Genomic DNA, 16530 nt, shown 5'->3' with positions numbered 1-16530 from the left:
TTGGTTATAGAAACTGACCAAATAAATTCAGAACATGTTTTGCATGTCAGACTAAAATCAGAAGTCCTAATTACATCACTGACAAAATAAAAAAAATGTTTATTTCATTGGGAGCAAAACTAGACCGTGAATCAGCTGTAGCCTTACAGCAACGCTCTTTGAAACAAACAGAGCTCCTGAATTTGCTGTGCCGTATCCAACACTGGCCCATTGAGAGTGATATCCTGCTTTTGACCTCCTTTTTTTGAACATTTTTGACCTTTAAATGTTAGTATAGCCTTTTCTGTACATGAATTCGTAGAAGTCCCTTCTTCACCAAGGTGCAGTGTGTGTTTTGTGCCCTGAAGCATGAGACTTGATTGCTGTCTCTTAGCACTTGTAAGCTCTTGTAAGTACAAAAGCTAATGGTCACACTTGCAGAATAAACTAATTAAGGGAAAATGCTCAAGTCCTTCAGTTTCTGCTCAGCCTTCCCTTCTGTAAGAGCAGTGCCTTGAACAAGGCCTAAAACCAGTGCCTGATACATCATGAGACTCTTGGACCACTTGCACTAGCCCTGGAAGGTGCCAGCCGAAGGAGTTTGGTGCCAGTAAAATGATGCGCTGGCGTGGATGTGTCATTAAACAGTTGCAACTTTCACTCATGAAGCTCAGCTGAAAGGATGCTGCATGTAGAGCAGCCTTGGTTCTGCGCTTCAGAGCAGATGTGATGCAGCGGTGAGCACCCTGCCGCAGAAAAACAGCGCAGTAGGAGAATGAACTGTGCAGTCAGAGGCTGTGATTGCAGAGATTGGGTAGGTAAGTAATGTTGTATTACCAAATATATTTCTGTTAGTGGAGAAGACATCTGTTGGTGAATGAACGCTTTGCTGCAGCATCCCAGTTGTGAGGGCAAACTTTACCACAGCCTATTAATCACCCACTGGGGAAGGAACAAGCTCAATGCAGTCCTGATTCTGATACCAGAAATCAAGAGTAAAGTGATTCTGTGCTCTGAAGATGAAAATTGTATCAAATCCTTGGATTAGCCAGAAGGAAATTTTCCTGCTTGCTGTTTAAGGATTTTTTTATTTATTTTGTAGGTAAGTCTTCAACTGATGTTTTTAGTCTTCTCTCTATTTGTTTAAAAGTGCGTTAGCAGTAAATCAAGGTGCATTTCCCCTGTAGGGTTTCCTGTATGTCAAAGCCATGTTAATTCTCTTTGATTTTCTTCCCTTAGCCCCAGCCATTGCTGTAGATCCTTCCTCTCTTTGTCCCGTTGGACATCAAAGGATTGCAAGGGGACAGCCCTGGCGAGAAGCTCCTCCCTGCTCATTAGCCTCCATAAAACAGGAACTCACCTTGGCTAGCTGCGCTTGGAAACCCATCCTCATCCCGGTCACTCTTGACACTGGATCTCAGAAGGAAGGGCTTTTGCTTACTTCAGGAAATCAGACCTGCTTTTGAACTGGACTATTTTGGCTTCCCTTGTAAGAACTCTGGTGGCTGTCTCTGCTCAGCAAGCTCCTAGACTCCACAGTACATGGAAAAATGCAAGCTTTACCAGGTAAGTAAAGGGCTCCCTCCTTTACCTCATTGCACGGAAAGATCCTAAACTTGTGCCAAGACAGTACAATCATTTTAGAAAGACAAGTGCTCCTGAAGGATTAGCAGCATTTATAGTAATGTGTGTGTGGCTGGAAAGGATTTCTAAAATGGGGGGGGGGGGGGGGGGGGGGTAGGAGTAGATGCGAAATTGTGGTTTTGAGTGTTCTTTGTGAACCTTGGAAGATCTTTTGTAAGGCAGCAAAGGTTTACTCACAATTGAGCCCAAAACTCCCTTATCCGTATCACCTTGAGCAGTGCAATCCTTCACTGAAGGCTCGTGGTGTTATTTGTATATTGTCTGCAAAGTACCCCGAGTTCCTTCAGGTTGAAGGCCACAGAAGGTTTGGAAATATTTATGTTGCTAATAATAGTTCTGATACAAACTATCTGTTTTTTCTTTGCTTTTTTCACTACCCTTTGAGAGAATAAACCCCAAGCAGGCATACCCCACCTCTACCTGGTTCATGCTCAAACACAGGATTTTTCTGATTTCCTTAGGTTTTTATTTATGTGTTTCTTCATCAGTCCATCTCATAACATGCTGCTAACCTCTGCTGTGTGGGCCGTGGTCAGATTGGGCACAATGACACATAAGCATTGGGAAACGGAGGGCCAGTCCAGAGGCGCTGCATTTGTCAGTATAACCGAACCCCAAATTTACTCTTGGGTTTTACTCTACATCAGAAAGAAACAACTATTTGCCTAGTTTAGGTATGCAGTTCATAGGTGGACGTTAGAGGTGGCTGGGTATTCTCATCTTCCTTTCTCTACCTCTGCAATGTGTTGTTTCTTTCGTGAGCAAACTACATGTGCAATGACTCAGATAATTTTCACTTTCACCCTTGTTTTGGCTTTTTTATAAAGCAGTCCATACTGTATTGCTCTGATTCATACTGATTTCTGCCACTTCAAGAGAATTTTGACTTGAAAACCAAAAGAGCAACAATGAAAAAATTACATACTGTATTACGGTATTTTATCATGTTAAAGATTCCAACTACTGCAGAAGTCACCTCATTTTCTTATTGAGTTGAACTCTTCCAGGTGTTGACTGGGTGCATTTGAGAGGTGAAGTCATTGCATTGGTAGAAATACCATACTTTAATTATTGCCAAAAAGCTTTCTGGTTCTGAGAAATGAGGTTCAGAGCATCGGGGTGTTTCTACTGACATTTATAAGATCAGAAAACACGTTTGGTTTTTTTTGTTGTTGTTGGCAAGATTAATTTCTCAGATAGCTTTATATATTGACGTGCGTTTCTTCCCTGTGGCCACTGGGTAGGTGTTAGTGTTGGACTTCTTCACTCAGAAGATAACAGCAACAAATGTAATGATAACTGGTTTTAGTAAAGTTAAGAAGTGTACCTTTTGCCTTGTTGGAGTTTTCCCAGTATTGCAAACCCTGTCCCATAGTTTGTGAGAAGTCTGCAACAGATTTCCTGGCATCATAACATTGTCTCAGTAATTGACAATTAATTGAGGGACTGCTTTAGGCGAGCGGATTATGCTCCAGCATCTTCTATGCAAAGATCTTATCCCCCACTGCCCCTGGCTAAGCATTACCGAATTGACTCTCATTTCTCTTTCTCTCCTTTCCATCTCCAAGATAGGAGAACCTGTTCTGTACAGCGTATTCTAGATACGGAAACCAAAGAACAAACTTTGAAAGAAAGTGTAAGGACTTTAAAATCAAGCATGGAATAGATTGAATACCTCTTAATTGTCAGTGCCTTTATCATGGCAGCTATCTTCCTTTTCAACCTCATCTTGCCACGAATAACATGTTTTAAAATGTGCAACATGCAGTGTTACCACCACAATGATAATAATAATGACTACTTTTAAAATAACTTAGAACTAAAATTTTTGGAAGATGTTTAAATCTCTTTCAAATAATACTTGAAATAAAAAATAAGTTACATAGAAGAAGAAACAATAGAAGTACGGATCTAACATTTTCAGTTGAGTGCTTGGACACCCTGCCACAACCCTCTGTGCTGTAGTTCCAACGTGCCGGTGTCTTTGTGGGGGAGATGTGCGCGTGAGTCTTGGCGTTAGTTACATAGGCACAAACGAGGAGTGAATTTCAAGCGCCTCGCAAGCCAGCCTTTGGCTCTGCGGAGGAAAGCCAAAGTGGGTCCTACAAATGGATCCACCACTGCAGAATCCCGCTGAAGCTGGTTGCACACGACTGTGTAGTCAGCTGTGTGGCTCCATTATCAAGCTCGCACCGTGCCTGGGGTCAAGATCCCCACGCAAACCGCTAATCTCCTGTTTTTGAGCCTCAGACTGCACACACAACCTGCAGGGTGAAAGACTTTAACTAAATTTTTAAATCTTTGCTGCAATGCTTGTGTGTGTGCAGCTCTTCTTCCCTGTCTCCTGCAGCGTCTCGCTCATACAGGTGCATTGTAGACTCATGTTGTTAAAAACCAGTTTATAACATCTGCCTTTGATTTTTAATTCAGTATTGAACTCCTTTCACTTCAATTCCTCTTCATTTCTTTGCAAGCCTCCCCTCAATAAGGACTCCTGAGATCTGACTTGTTGTAGTCTCATTTAATGGCATTGGAATTTGCTTACAAAAATGTTAATTGTAAAATTCATTTGGGGAAGGAGTGAGCATCTGTCTAGCTAATCAAAATCTGTTTGCGTATATTTGTGACTGGATGACTCCTGTGGGAAATCAGCCCAATTTTATTGTAACTCCTTTTGATACATGTGCTGCACTGAGCTACCAAATGCATCGTCTCGTGGCAGCTTTCATGTCTTTGCAAGAGGATATGGGGGAAGCTTTAGTAAGAAGATGTTAACAGGCTAATCTTAGTGAGCAAACTAGGTGTCACTTCTTAGCCAGTTCATTAATGTTGGATCAAAGCAGAAAAAAGGGTTGAGGATATTTTTTTTAAAATGCTTGAAGACCTTTACAAACTCACAAAATTGCATTTAAATGTTTTTTACTTCCTAATACTGTGGGAAGAACCCCTTAGACTCACATTGAGTTATTTTTGTGGAAAGATGTCACTTTCTGGAAAAAGCTGATTTCTCTGGAAATAGTTGTCTACTTTTTGTGCTTGTTCTTTTGAAGGCATTACTCAGGAAAGCAGTGACAAGGTGGAAATTCCCTTATTTCTGATATGCTCTGAATAAGATCTGATCAAGCTGAGAGGCAGAAAAATCTCCCCTGCAAACAAAGCCGTGCGTGGCTGATAACGCGGCACCCAGCAGAAGTGGCCTGCCGGCCCGGAGCGACAGGTACCCCCCGAGTCGAGCAGGCTTATCAATACCTCCTTCAAACCATAGGGCGGTGTTAGTAAAGCCTTACTGGGTATGAAGTCAGGCCACCAGTAGCTATACCAGGTCACAATTTTGATCTAAAATGGAACATTTATTTTTTTTTGCCTGGGCTTTTCAGTATAGCAGCAGCAATCTTGTGTGTGTTACAATATAGTTAAGAGCGCCTATAGGAGGTTTTTTATCCAAACAGCTTTACAGAGGTGGTGGGTGCCATCAACACCAAAGACAGGTCCTCCAGGATAGTTTCCCATTCCTCTTCCCCAGGACCATAGTTAGTTCTCTGTCTGTAATAGAAAGTGCAGGCGTATTGCAGGCAGCTCCTCTGATGTGCCATGGTGTGTTACTGAAGAGGCACCTTCCACTGTCGTCACAGGCTCCTTTGTCATCTCCATCCACAAGTCCAGTTCAGACCAGCCATCCTCTTTTCAGAATATTCCGTGGTCTGGCTCTGTCACCTCCCTTTCTTGCCTTCACTTACACTTGGGTTTCCTGTCTGTCCCTTCTTTGTCCCCTGAAGAGATTTTTCACCTCTGCTACCACCTACCTGTCGTTTTCTCCCATTACCCACTGGTACACTCAAAACCTTTCCAGTCCTTTCAGCTTTCATTTTATTCACTTAGTAAAGTGTTTTGTGTAACTGGGATCATACCAGAACAGGAATGAAAGTGGATGGTGGCTACCTGCCAGTGTGAGTTTTGGAACAAAGGAAGTCAGGTTGAGTTTGTACCACACACAAGAAAGAACTTAACAGCTAAAAAGAAACCTTTTGGAAAAGCCTTTATGCCTTCTGAGCTAAGTAACGAAAAAAACACTTTGAAGGAAAATAATAGATTTTCTTTCAGAGGTGTATTGTGGCACAGACTCCCTAGATCTCGGCAGCTCCTGGGACCTTCACAGCATTCACATGCTGTGAAATCACAGCATTCTGCTTCCTGAGCTGAACCAGCGCTGTGCACTGCACAGTGGTTTGGGGCTGCGATGTACCGTGGCCAGATGGGAGGAGTGATGGCCAGATGTACGGACCCCGTCTGTTACAACAGCATGTGAAATTCGGTAGCTCCCTGTGCTGGAGGGAGCTGGCACTGGAGTGTACTGGGAGGTGCTGCATCTCGGGGCCCTGTCTCAGAGCAGCAGAGGCTGCTTCATGCCGGCTGCCCTCCTGCCTGTTAGCAGGAGTTACCGTTAAAAGTTACTGTTTTCTCTCTCCTGGTAGACATGAAAGCGCCGTGTGAGGCACTTCCTTCCCCCAGCCTGGAGCCCTACCCACAGAGCTCCATTGTGGTCACCCTGGAGGACATGGGTCTCTGGATGAAGTTTCATCAGATCGGAACTGAGATGATCATCACCAAATCCGGCAGGTGAGGGGAGCAGGGCAGCTGCCAACACCACACCCCTGTAAGCTGTTATCAAAATCTCTGAGTGTTCATTTTTTGAATGGTGGCCCTTCAACTAGTTTTTTTGGCCAGTTATGCGCACCTCCCTGCCTCTGGCAGAAGAATTGCACTTTCAGGATGTCCTAGAAGTCCAAACTGTGAAGTGCAAAAGGTCACTGTGGGGCCCACGTGCAGAGAAAACTCTTATCTCAGCACTTAACACTGATGTTCTTCCTGTCCTGTGAGGTTGCTCTGGAAGGTTGCCCTGGGTGGTTGCCCTGGGTTTCCTTTGCCTTGGTCACAGGCAGCAGCAGTCGAGCAGTAAATACCTGGGTTTGTGTCTGCATTTGCAGACAGGAACATGGCGTAGATTAGTAATGATCTGTGCGTGCAGACTACTCTGAAGCTTAAATGAGTCATGCATTGTGGAGCTTGCGGTGAAAGAATACGAAATTGTAATGTATTATGTCAAAGCTGCTGTGAGCTGAAATAATCCCTTTGGGTAGGGAGGTAGGTGTCAAAGCTTTTTTGCAGAGTCAGAAGATGAAAGCGGTGGCAGGGAGTACTGGAACGAAAAGCTAGATGTGCTCTTAGATGAGAGCACGTTTTCTGCCCACGCTAGAAAATGCTCTAATCTATCCTCCAGGTCTGCGATAGCTGCAGAAGGCTGGGAACTACCTGCAAATTCCAAATATTTTCTTTTAGGTTTCCCACTGTTGTGTTACAGAAATCGGAGGAACAAAAGCAGTAACAGTGTCAGGCCATCAGTGACTGCTGCCCTGTTAGTGCCTATTCCACCTAAACCCATAGGGTTAGACAGTACATCAGTAAAATGGTAAAAATGTTCAATAGCTGTCCTGTAGAAATACTTCTACCAGAACATTGCACTCTAGTGAGTAAACATGACCTGCTGCTTGTTGATTAGACAATATTAACTTTATAGGGAAATCCTTACACCATGTATTTAATTTCTCCTTCAGACGAATGTTTCCACAGTGCAAAATCAAAGTCTCTGGCTTAATCCCATATGCCAAGTACCTCATGCTGGTAGATTTTGTGCCAATGGATAACTTCAGGTACAAGGTAAGCACTTTAAATAATAGAAGTTACGCTGTCCTTCCATCTTCATTTGAAATAGATTAATCTTTGTGCTTCACTGGCCATGCTGATAAATAAATTGTCTTTAGAAAAAGTTCAGAAGTAATTGGTGGATTTTATGCCTCTCTGGAGTTATTCGTCAGTTTTGCTCGGGGAGCAGCTGGAAAGGTAACTAATTTTCATTGTAAGTGGTACAGTTTTAATCATGATTAACGTCAGACTTCTCTGACAGCCGTTGGGAGAAAGGGAGGAAAAATGATCATGGCTTGTAAGAAAGAATCTGCTTCTTGTCAGGCCTGTGCTTCAGAGGAGTCCACTAAATAAACAGTGAAGCAAAGTTGCTGGAGTTTTCCTATAATGACAGTCATTTTTTTTAGGCTCTAGATTTCTGTCTTTCCCTTCACAGTGGAATAAAGATCAGTGGGAAGTTGCTGGAAAAGCAGAGCCCCAGCTCCCTTGTCGCACCTACGTCCACCCAGATTCCCCAGCTCCTGGCAGCCACTGGATGAAAGAACCTGTCTCCTTCCAAAAACTGAAGCTCACCAACAACACTCTGGATCAACACGGGCATGTAGGTTGGAGCTGGTCTTTGTGCTGTGCTCTAGTGGAATTTGTTGCAGGTGGATGTTAAGGGAAATAAGTGAGATTTGTGAGAAATTGGGTCATGTGGAAGTTAAAACACATCCAAGTGCTCTGTCTTCCTCCCGCAGCCCAGCCCTTGTGCTCTCTTAACTACCTGCAAGGGAAGGCTGTCCTGTCACCCTAAGAGGCATGGTGGAGACACCGGTCCCAGCCCGGGCATCTGTAGTTTGAAATGGATGTCCACAGAGTCTCCACAGGAGACTCTGCAGAGTGTGTTGACAGTGGTTACACATGGAAACTTTCTCCTTTGTCTGTCTGTGCTAGATCATCCTCCACTCCATGCACCGTTACAAGCCTCGCTTCCACATTGTGCAGGCAGATGACCTCTTCAGTGTCCGCTGGAGCATCTTCCAAGTCTTCAGCTTCCCTGAGACTGTCTTCACTTCTGTTACTGCCTACCAGAATGAGCAGGTACAGTGTGCAAGTACTGCTTTTGGACACATTGCTAAATACTCTTGTCTTTAGAAATCTTGCAGAGGAAGGCTTCTCCGTCCAAGCTAGTCACCCTGAGTGCCTGTGATGGACAGTGGAAAGATACAGGCGCGTTATGGTTCCTATGGAAAACATCTACTCTGGGATGAGATGAATCATGCACCTTAATTGTATTAAGTGCACTGTCAGTGATTAGCAGAACCCTAAATGCAGTTAAAACTATGTGCAAAAGTCCAGATAGTAGATACTGACCCTGTATATTTCTCTAGTCAGATGAATCCCACCCAAAGTCCTGCTGACCCTGGCAAACTCACTTCTCTCTGTGTGTCAATTCCTGATCAATAACGGGAGCTGCTGGGAGAGCTCAGATACTGTGGCAATGGCATGCCCAAAACCCTTGGACAAGCTGTCCTGAGGTGAAGGTCTTGAAACAGTAAAGAACCCAACCAGTCACCATGATACTGAATCTTGTTCCTTTTATTTTAAGATTACAAAGCTCAAGATTGACAACAATCCATTTGCTAAAGGTTTCCGTGAACATGGGAAGAACACTCGAAGGTAAACTGTTTTTTCATATTTATTTAATAAACTGGAGTTCACTTGGGAATTTTACCCAGGGTCATTGAGCAAAACGGTACCAGCCAGCTCTGCAGAGCCTGCTGCATTGTGCACGCTGCGTTTGCCTGTGTCTGGGAATGATGTTCCCTGTGCAGCCTCCTCCCAAGAGACTTGAGGAGTGGGAGGGGATACAAGATTTCCTACAGACACGTGGGAGGTGTGACAAATTTGAGACCTGCATTTCCTTGCAAGTTGGAGCTAGACTGGAGTCTGATGTGTAAATAGCAGTGATAACAGGAGACCACAGTAGATTATTGTATCTCTTTGAGATCAGCTTGATTCTGACACTTGGAGGCTCCCTTGTCTCCTTTCCCCAGGTGTGGAAAAGCATCTCTTCCAACAGGAGATTCTGCTGCAAGAGGGAAGATGGATACCAATACCAGCAAGATCTTCTGTCTGGTCTGAGGGCAGCCAGTGGATGAGACTTAAAAAAAAAACCACAAAAAACCACAGCTTAAACGCAACCATAAATTGGCAGTAGAGAGGGGAAAAAATGTTTTTTTCCAAGCAGAAAATGTTAGGGAAATATCTGAGATTTTGTTTTGTGTTATTTTATGGCTGAAAAAAAAATATCTTATTTCCTGATGAAAAAGGCCAAAACTGACTCTTTTTTACTTAAACTTAGAAAATGTCGTGGATTTTCTTTTTCCTCCTAATAGGATAATTTCTGACTAAGCTTAGATTCATTTTCCATTTAGGAAAAAGCTGCTTTCAAGCGAAAGACCCATCCTACTGTATATTATGTATATCCAACCTCAAACTACACTTACGAACTTGGTGCCAAAGCCTCCAGTACTGAGTTTCCATGTTGATTGTGCCTTTTGTACCAACATGAAGCGGGCAACCCCTTGACCGATTCATCCCCAGTCTCCTGCGGGGCGAGGGCTCTTGCTGGAAGCGCACATGGATGGCAGGTGGCGTGGCTGACCCTGTAATTTGACTATGGCAAGCGTATTGCCTGAGGGCCCGTCAGGGTGCTTTGCTAGGAGATGTGTAAGTCACAGAATGTCAGAGAGGTTCATCCTATCTTTTTGTCTTCCAAGGCTTGTCCAGCATCCCTTGTGTATTTATCTGGGCAAAAAGTTTACATACAAGCTACCCCCATGTCTTGTTTCTTTCCAGGGAAGGACGAGCCAAATGCCAGAAGTCGAGTCCAGCCAAGGGCCAGAAGAGGAAGCAACCCGAGGAAAAGGAGTCCAGTGCTGAGGAACGTGGTAATATTGATCACAACAAACCCAGAGTTGCTTCCAAAGAATGTCCAGGCCATGGGAAGGAAAAAAAGCAGTAACATAGCCCCCTGTCTGGGGAGAGTGGCCTGGGTGGAGTGCCTAAAGGGCGCCGTATATGCTTTGGAGTCTCTGACTCTCTGGGCATGATCCACAGGAGCCAGCTCGCAAGTCGCTTGTCATTACTGACTACTCATCAGCTCTCCCACCAGCCTCCCAGCCTGGCCATGCTTTGTGACCACATATGATCATCAGCTTTGCCTTCATAACATTTCTCTTCAATAGTGATAGGAGCTTGCAGTGTCACCCGTTGCTTTCTTCTTGGTTGTCGTCGGTGCAGTTGTCAATGCTGTTTGTGCAGCTGGGTTGTGGTGCAGATGAGGGAACTGATACCATTTACAAAAAGAAAATTACTCTTTCTGTTAGGTTGTTTTTAAGCTTGATCTTTCCTTGCTCCAGTTCACAGTGCTGCTTGCGGTAGCACAACTAAGGAGAGAGGACAGGGCAGGACCAAACACCGCAGCGTAAGGGCAGAAAAAAGCTGCAAAGGGCTAGTCCCTTAAGGCAGTATGACTGCAGAAGAGGTATTAGTGTGTTTCCTTCCACCATCCTGCGATTAATGCAGCTGCCAATAGACCATTGTGAGCTCTGGCTCTCTCTTCTCCCATCTAATTTTTTTTCCATTCTCTCCTTCTGTTCCCCACTGTGAGTCAGATTTTGAGAAAGATGAGAATGCAGATGTGAAGGAAGAGAGTAACCCCATCGTGGTCAGCAGCGGATACCCCTTCTGGGTCTCAGAGCAGAATGGCAGCCATGCCTTTCCTGCAGCATCACCGGTGCCAGCTGACCAGAGGGAGGGTCTGGCCAGAGAGCAGCAAGTGCCTACGCCGTCCTACCAGACATATCGGTGAGTCCCACCTCCCGGTGCTCATGTCCAAAGCCACCCTTTAACTGGTGGGATTTCTCTTCTACTGGGTATTTCCTAAGAAAAACAGCCAGGGTAAGGGAGGAAGGATGCCTTTCTGTTGGATAGCGTACCTGGGTGGTAGGTGCTAGATTAGCATGGAGATAGCTCCACAACAAAGCCTTTCTGTGTTACTTCAAATCCACTGATTCTGGGCATACTCGTGTCTTAGGAGTTCTCTTTATTTCCCTGTCCTGAAATGCTCTCCCAGGCAGTTCTGTGTACTGCAGAGCTTGCCTGTCCTTTGAAGGAAGCATGTTGGAGGAGTGGCAGGACTCCAATGATTTATTTTTTTTCCCCCGCCTTATCGTTGCAAATTGAGGCATGAGTTATAGTGAGCCTGGGCTAGAACTGAGCCAGAACTAGAGTAGTCTCGGCTTACCTTCTTGGGCATTTAGTTTTACTGTGTGAGTGACAGCGAGACTTGGACTAAATTCCACACTAACAGTAAGATGAAGCAGTAGGCAGGGGGAAGAGCTTGCCCTGCCTTTCCCCGGGGAATCTGTGTGGGTTTTCAGTGGTTTTCTGCTGCGGTAGGTTTGACTCGCTCTTCTCTCTGACCTCGGGGCTCAGGTTCCACGAAGCAGGGGACAGCCAGCAGCTTCCCACCCGCGACGCCGTGGCCTTGAACGAGTTCCGAGCAAGGTGCCACCCCTTGGATCTGGCCACGGTGCCCGACCATGACTCCAAACAGCTCCCAGAGGGCTTCACCAACCTGCCTCCACTCCCCCCGCCTCTGCCTCCTCCCCAGGACTACACAGGAGTGGTGAACATGGCTCTAGACTCTGTTGGGAAACCCGGGGCCCGAGCGCCCATGTACAGTCCCTATGGCACCGAGCAAGGCCTCGGCCAGTGGATGGTGCCTTCCCACAGCCAGTACAGGGCAATGAGCTACTCGGCCTTCTCCACAGAGTACAATACACAGGGGGCTCCAGGACATGCCCACGGGACCATGGCAGAGTGGAGCCAGTACCCTCTGTTCCCCTATGCCTGCTGGTGAACGGGAAAGACCCTTCCCAATGAAAAGACTGAAAGACAATTGTAAATGAGATAATATTTGCTCTGGAGTGTTCATCTTGAAGCCTTGTCTACACTAGGCGAAGAAGCATTGCTGCAAGCAGTAGCATGGGACACCGTCGCTTCCTTGTCTCCTTGTACAACAACCCTCACTGTATTTCACAAGCAGTGGCTAAACTGGTGGCTGTCCCGGCCGTGTCACTGCGGGTCTGGCTAAATCAATGTGTTCTGCAGTGTTTTTCTTCCCAGCAAGAGCAGGAAACCACAGGACCTGCAATGGCAGTATTTAAAGATCTGATGATCATTCAGTCCCAGGCTGTTTGTGTCTTGCATTTGGCAGTTTCCAAAATCCTTTCCTTCCAGGACTCATGTGCAAGGAGGTAGGGACTGAGGAGTTTCAGTAAGTCGTCCAAGGTGGCCAAGAAGCTGTAGAGAATTATTGCAAAGATGAGCAAAACAAGATATCCTGGTGCCCTTTTGAGCAGTTTCCTCACTTAGTATAGTCAAACTAAAGCTAGAGTATTGCCTTTCTTCCAGCAGCATACAAGAGTTAAATACACAGCAACGCCTGTGTGTCTGGAGCGCAGCAGTGGGTCGCACAGGCAGGGAAGCGTTTGTCCTGTGCAGGAGAAGCAGCAGCAAGGCTGAGTGTTGTGTCTGCCTGTCCCCTGTGCCCATCCCTCTTCTGTCACCCCTAGATTCGAGGTTAGTGAAACATTCTTCTTTCTGCTGGTGGTGGAGGGAGGTTGTTCACAGAATGTGGGAGGCTGCTCCAGGGGTGTCCAAAGGCCTGTGGTTGTCAGAAACAGGGCCACGAACAGCAGCACTGGCTGTGTCACTCCGACCTCTTCCTTTCGAGGGAAAGGAAACCTTCCACTGTGAACTTCTTCCTTCTTCCACCCTGTGCCACCCCTAGAGAATATAATTTATAGTTGTGGTTACTGTGCTACACTCTGAGCGAGCTTTGTCAATAGACAGTTCTCACCAGCCTGGCATTGCTCATCGAGCATATACTTTAATTAATACCCTGTAGGCACGGAGCTGTGTGCTGCATTGCTGGTGAGCTCAGCACCTCCCAGGCTGGTCGGTGAAGTCATATTGGGGCTGTTTGGAAGTCTGTGGGGATCTGCTTCCATGTTTAGTTGTCAGAGCAGTTTCACCTCCTTTCCCTCTGTGGTCCCATCGTGGGGAGGAGCTGTTTTGTCGGGCTGCACGCTGCCTTGCAAAGAGGATTTCGTTTTATTTTTGTGTTAGAAGGGGGAAGCATCCCTGTTTGCCCAAGTGGCAGAATGGCCCTGGCAACGGGGTCTTGTTTGAGACAGGCTCTTTGCTTCTCAGGGAGGATAGACATGTTCCTAGGTGTCATTTAGGGAATGTTTTCTTGTAACACTTTAAATGAACTGCTGTGTGGCCTGTAGCCATCGGTAGGCAGTGAGGTGTGTCACTTAGCGTGTATGCCAGATGGTTTTCTCTGTGTGTGTGCATGTGTGTGTAGCAAGATGTTGTCTATGAACAGACCTGGGTGGGTTTGTGATCATCGGTGCGTTAGGACCGGTGTGCAGGTGCACTGGGAAAGGCTGTGCGCTGGTCTGTTTGGGTACCGGGTCGGCACTGTGCATGTGCGTAGCGTAAAGATGTCGAGCCATGTTTATTATGGTTAAAATGACTTTGAAAAGTAGCCCTACAAATGTGTGAAACTCAACTACAATGACTACTTCCTTATTTAAATAGTATATTGCTATATTGCTAACTGGTTTTGTACCACAATTATGATATGTACAGAGCAGCCAAGTAATCCCCCTCAGCTTCGTAGGATGGGCATGAGATGTGCAGTGTTTAAATAAAGGTCAGACTTCACCACAGTATATGTACATAATACCCTATTAGCCTCTTCTCTGATAGCGCCCTGGCCGGTAGTTATTTATACCTGCTGTGCATGACACGCATGTGGATGCAAGTGAATCACTAAGAAGAAATCTGGTTGAGGAAAAAAACGTAGAGGAGATTGTTTTTAACCCCAGAATATTGTGATTTCCTGCTACCCAAATTCCAGCTGCATGAAGGCAGGTCAGCTGCAAAAGGCTGTCCTCTGTAGATGAGAAGAATATTCGGTCTCTGACCGTTAGTCATTGACTTTGCCACCGCTGTTTTCCACATCTTGGAAATCAGACGAGAAGGCTGGCTGGGGAGTTCAGTGCCTTGAGCCCCGTGTGCGGGGACCCTGGGAGGAGTACTTTCTGCAGGGCCGTCCTGGTACCCCGCCGTGATCGCTGCCAGCGCCATGCTAACAAGAAAAGAGAAAGTCATACGTCCCCCCCACAGGCTACTTGGTTAGATCTGTTTCTTTATCTTTGAAGCTGGGTTGTATTTCCCCCTGTCACGGGGTGCTAATGAGGATGAAAACCATGCTGTGGTGAGCATGGGGAACTGGGCAGCACAGGGAAACTCCTGTGCAAATACGGGTGTAATGTTCTTTTTTTCAAACCTTCGGAATAGCTTTGCGAGTGCTGCTGCCCCATGGGCCTGTCGGTAGAGCTGGTTTGGCTGCTGGCTCTGCACCAGGCTAAGGCTCAGCCTTGTGCCCAGGACAAGCCATTAATTACTCATCAGCCTTCTGTTGCAACAGGACTCCTTGCCCTTCTTCAGTGAATCATCCAGCTTATTAGAACAGTACCTTTACTTTCCTCGCTCGCCTGTCTCTGGTTAGAGACTGCGGCTTGGCTGGTTTTTGAAGCCTTTGGAAATTTTGCCCGTAGGTGTGTGCTTTGGACTCTGCCGCCGCCTCCTCCCTTTGCAGTTCCCACTGTCTTGTTTTCTTCAGCTGTGGCATTTAAAAGTCTGTGTGAGCTCGACTGAAACGCTGTTTTTGCACGCATGTGAGATAATGTAATGCCTCTCTGACAGCTTCAATAAAAGGAAATGAGACATGCGGAAGGCAGGCCATTAAGAGCAATAAAATAAACTCTAAAGTGTGGTTTTTTTGTGCATCTCTTTCAAGCACACCAGTGGCTTCACTTTAGTCGTGTTACCTGGGGCCAGTTTGTACATGCATGACACACACTGTTGATCTCAGAGTTCATTGTTCTCCGCAGCGTGTTCAGTGAGCCCCGGGTTATCTGCTTGCATTGCTAGATGTGACTCAGTCTCTTGCACTAATTCTTTGCAGCAAATTGTTTATTTTCTCTGCGTTTTCTGCTCCTCTTCTGCAGAGGAGTTACATAAGGATGAGGGCAAATGGACTATAAATGGGATCTAGGTGAATTTCCTATGGGAAATAAAGATCCTGATTTATTTTGGTTTCTCCTACTGGTTTTTGCAGCCTTAAGCCTTGTCTGACACTGGTTCAATGCAGATGGGAATGGCAGAAAAATGCTTTCTTGCCAACGCTGCAGTTCTTCCGCAGACAGCTGCATCCCAGTGAGCAGGCGCAGAGTTCTGTGACGCTGTTTCCCTGCAGCACAGCAAAGTGCCCACCTTCCTCCATGATTCGCAAAAGATACGGCGAGTCCTCATAGGGTTGCAGGGTCCCCTCTCACCTGGCCCAGGATGTGGCCTCTGCACTTGTACCCACTCGGTCACCCTCTGGCTCTGCAGAAGCAGCTACTGGCTGGTTTCAGTAAGAGCATATCTGATGTCCAGGCACTGGAGGGAGAGAGATGTGCTCAGCTGGTGAAAACCAAACTTGCCATCTGGTGCCATCAGATTGGCATCCTTGCCCAGGCCGAGCCAGGATCTTCATGTGCACGGTGCAGGACAGGGTCTGCCTGTCCCCGCGGGGGCTCAGTGGGAGCCCAGGGAGGCTCCTTGCCTGCGGAGAGGTGTGGGGACATCCTGGGGAGCAGCACTTCCTTGCCCGGGTGGGCTGGGACGCTTGAATTGCCTGGGCAGCTGGGCTGAGCTGGACTCGTTGCTTCCTTCTGGGTTGACCTGACTGCCCAGCGTGGGGGTGTCTGTCGTTTGGTGCTTGGTGAGCCTCCCAGGAGACTCCTGCAGTGCATTTCCTTGGTCAGTGTGTGTACTCAGTCACCTTAAGCAAATCCAAGCAAGCAGTGCAAACCCCCTTCCAGGAATAATAACATTCTTCAACTCAAATGGTTTTTTTATTGCAGAGCTTAAAAGCCACTTAATTCCCGAGCCCCAGGTTGGGATCCCATAGGGAGCCTCTTAGCAGGGGGGATGCAGCATTTGGCTGACAACAAACAGCAGCCATCGCCCGCCGTGCGGGGCTGGACCGGCACAAAGCCAAATACCTCCTGCCCGGGAGCTGCAGGCAGCCGG

At 46.5% G+C, this 16530-nt stretch overlaps 1 protein-coding gene across 1 annotated transcript; it reads left to right on the top strand.

Moving 5' to 3' along the window:
- Nucleotides 1–1389: 1389 nt before the first annotated feature.
- Nucleotides 1390–12947, top strand: LOC104293691 (T-box-containing protein TBX6L). Its single transcript, XM_009893212.1, has 9 exons — nucleotides 1390–1545; nucleotides 6096–6240; nucleotides 7236–7338; nucleotides 7760–7924; nucleotides 8260–8406; nucleotides 8915–8985; nucleotides 10168–10259; nucleotides 10986–11178; nucleotides 11809–12947. The coding sequence occupies exons 1-9, from the start codon at nucleotides 1530–1532 to the stop codon at nucleotides 12233–12235; spliced, it is 1359 nt and encodes a 452-aa protein (XP_009891514.1). The 5' UTR covers nucleotides 1390–1529; the 3' UTR covers nucleotides 12236–12947.
- Nucleotides 12948–16530: the final 3583 nt, after the last annotated feature.

The sequence above is a fragment of the Charadrius vociferus genome, unplaced genomic scaffold, assembly GCF_000708025.1.
Source record: "Charadrius vociferus isolate BGI_N301 unplaced genomic scaffold, ASM70802v2 scaffold999, whole genome shotgun sequence".
Lineage (NCBI taxonomy): Eukaryota > Metazoa > Chordata > Aves > Charadriiformes > Charadriidae > Charadrius > Charadrius vociferus.
This window is presented reverse-complemented; position numbering and strand designations above follow the sequence as displayed.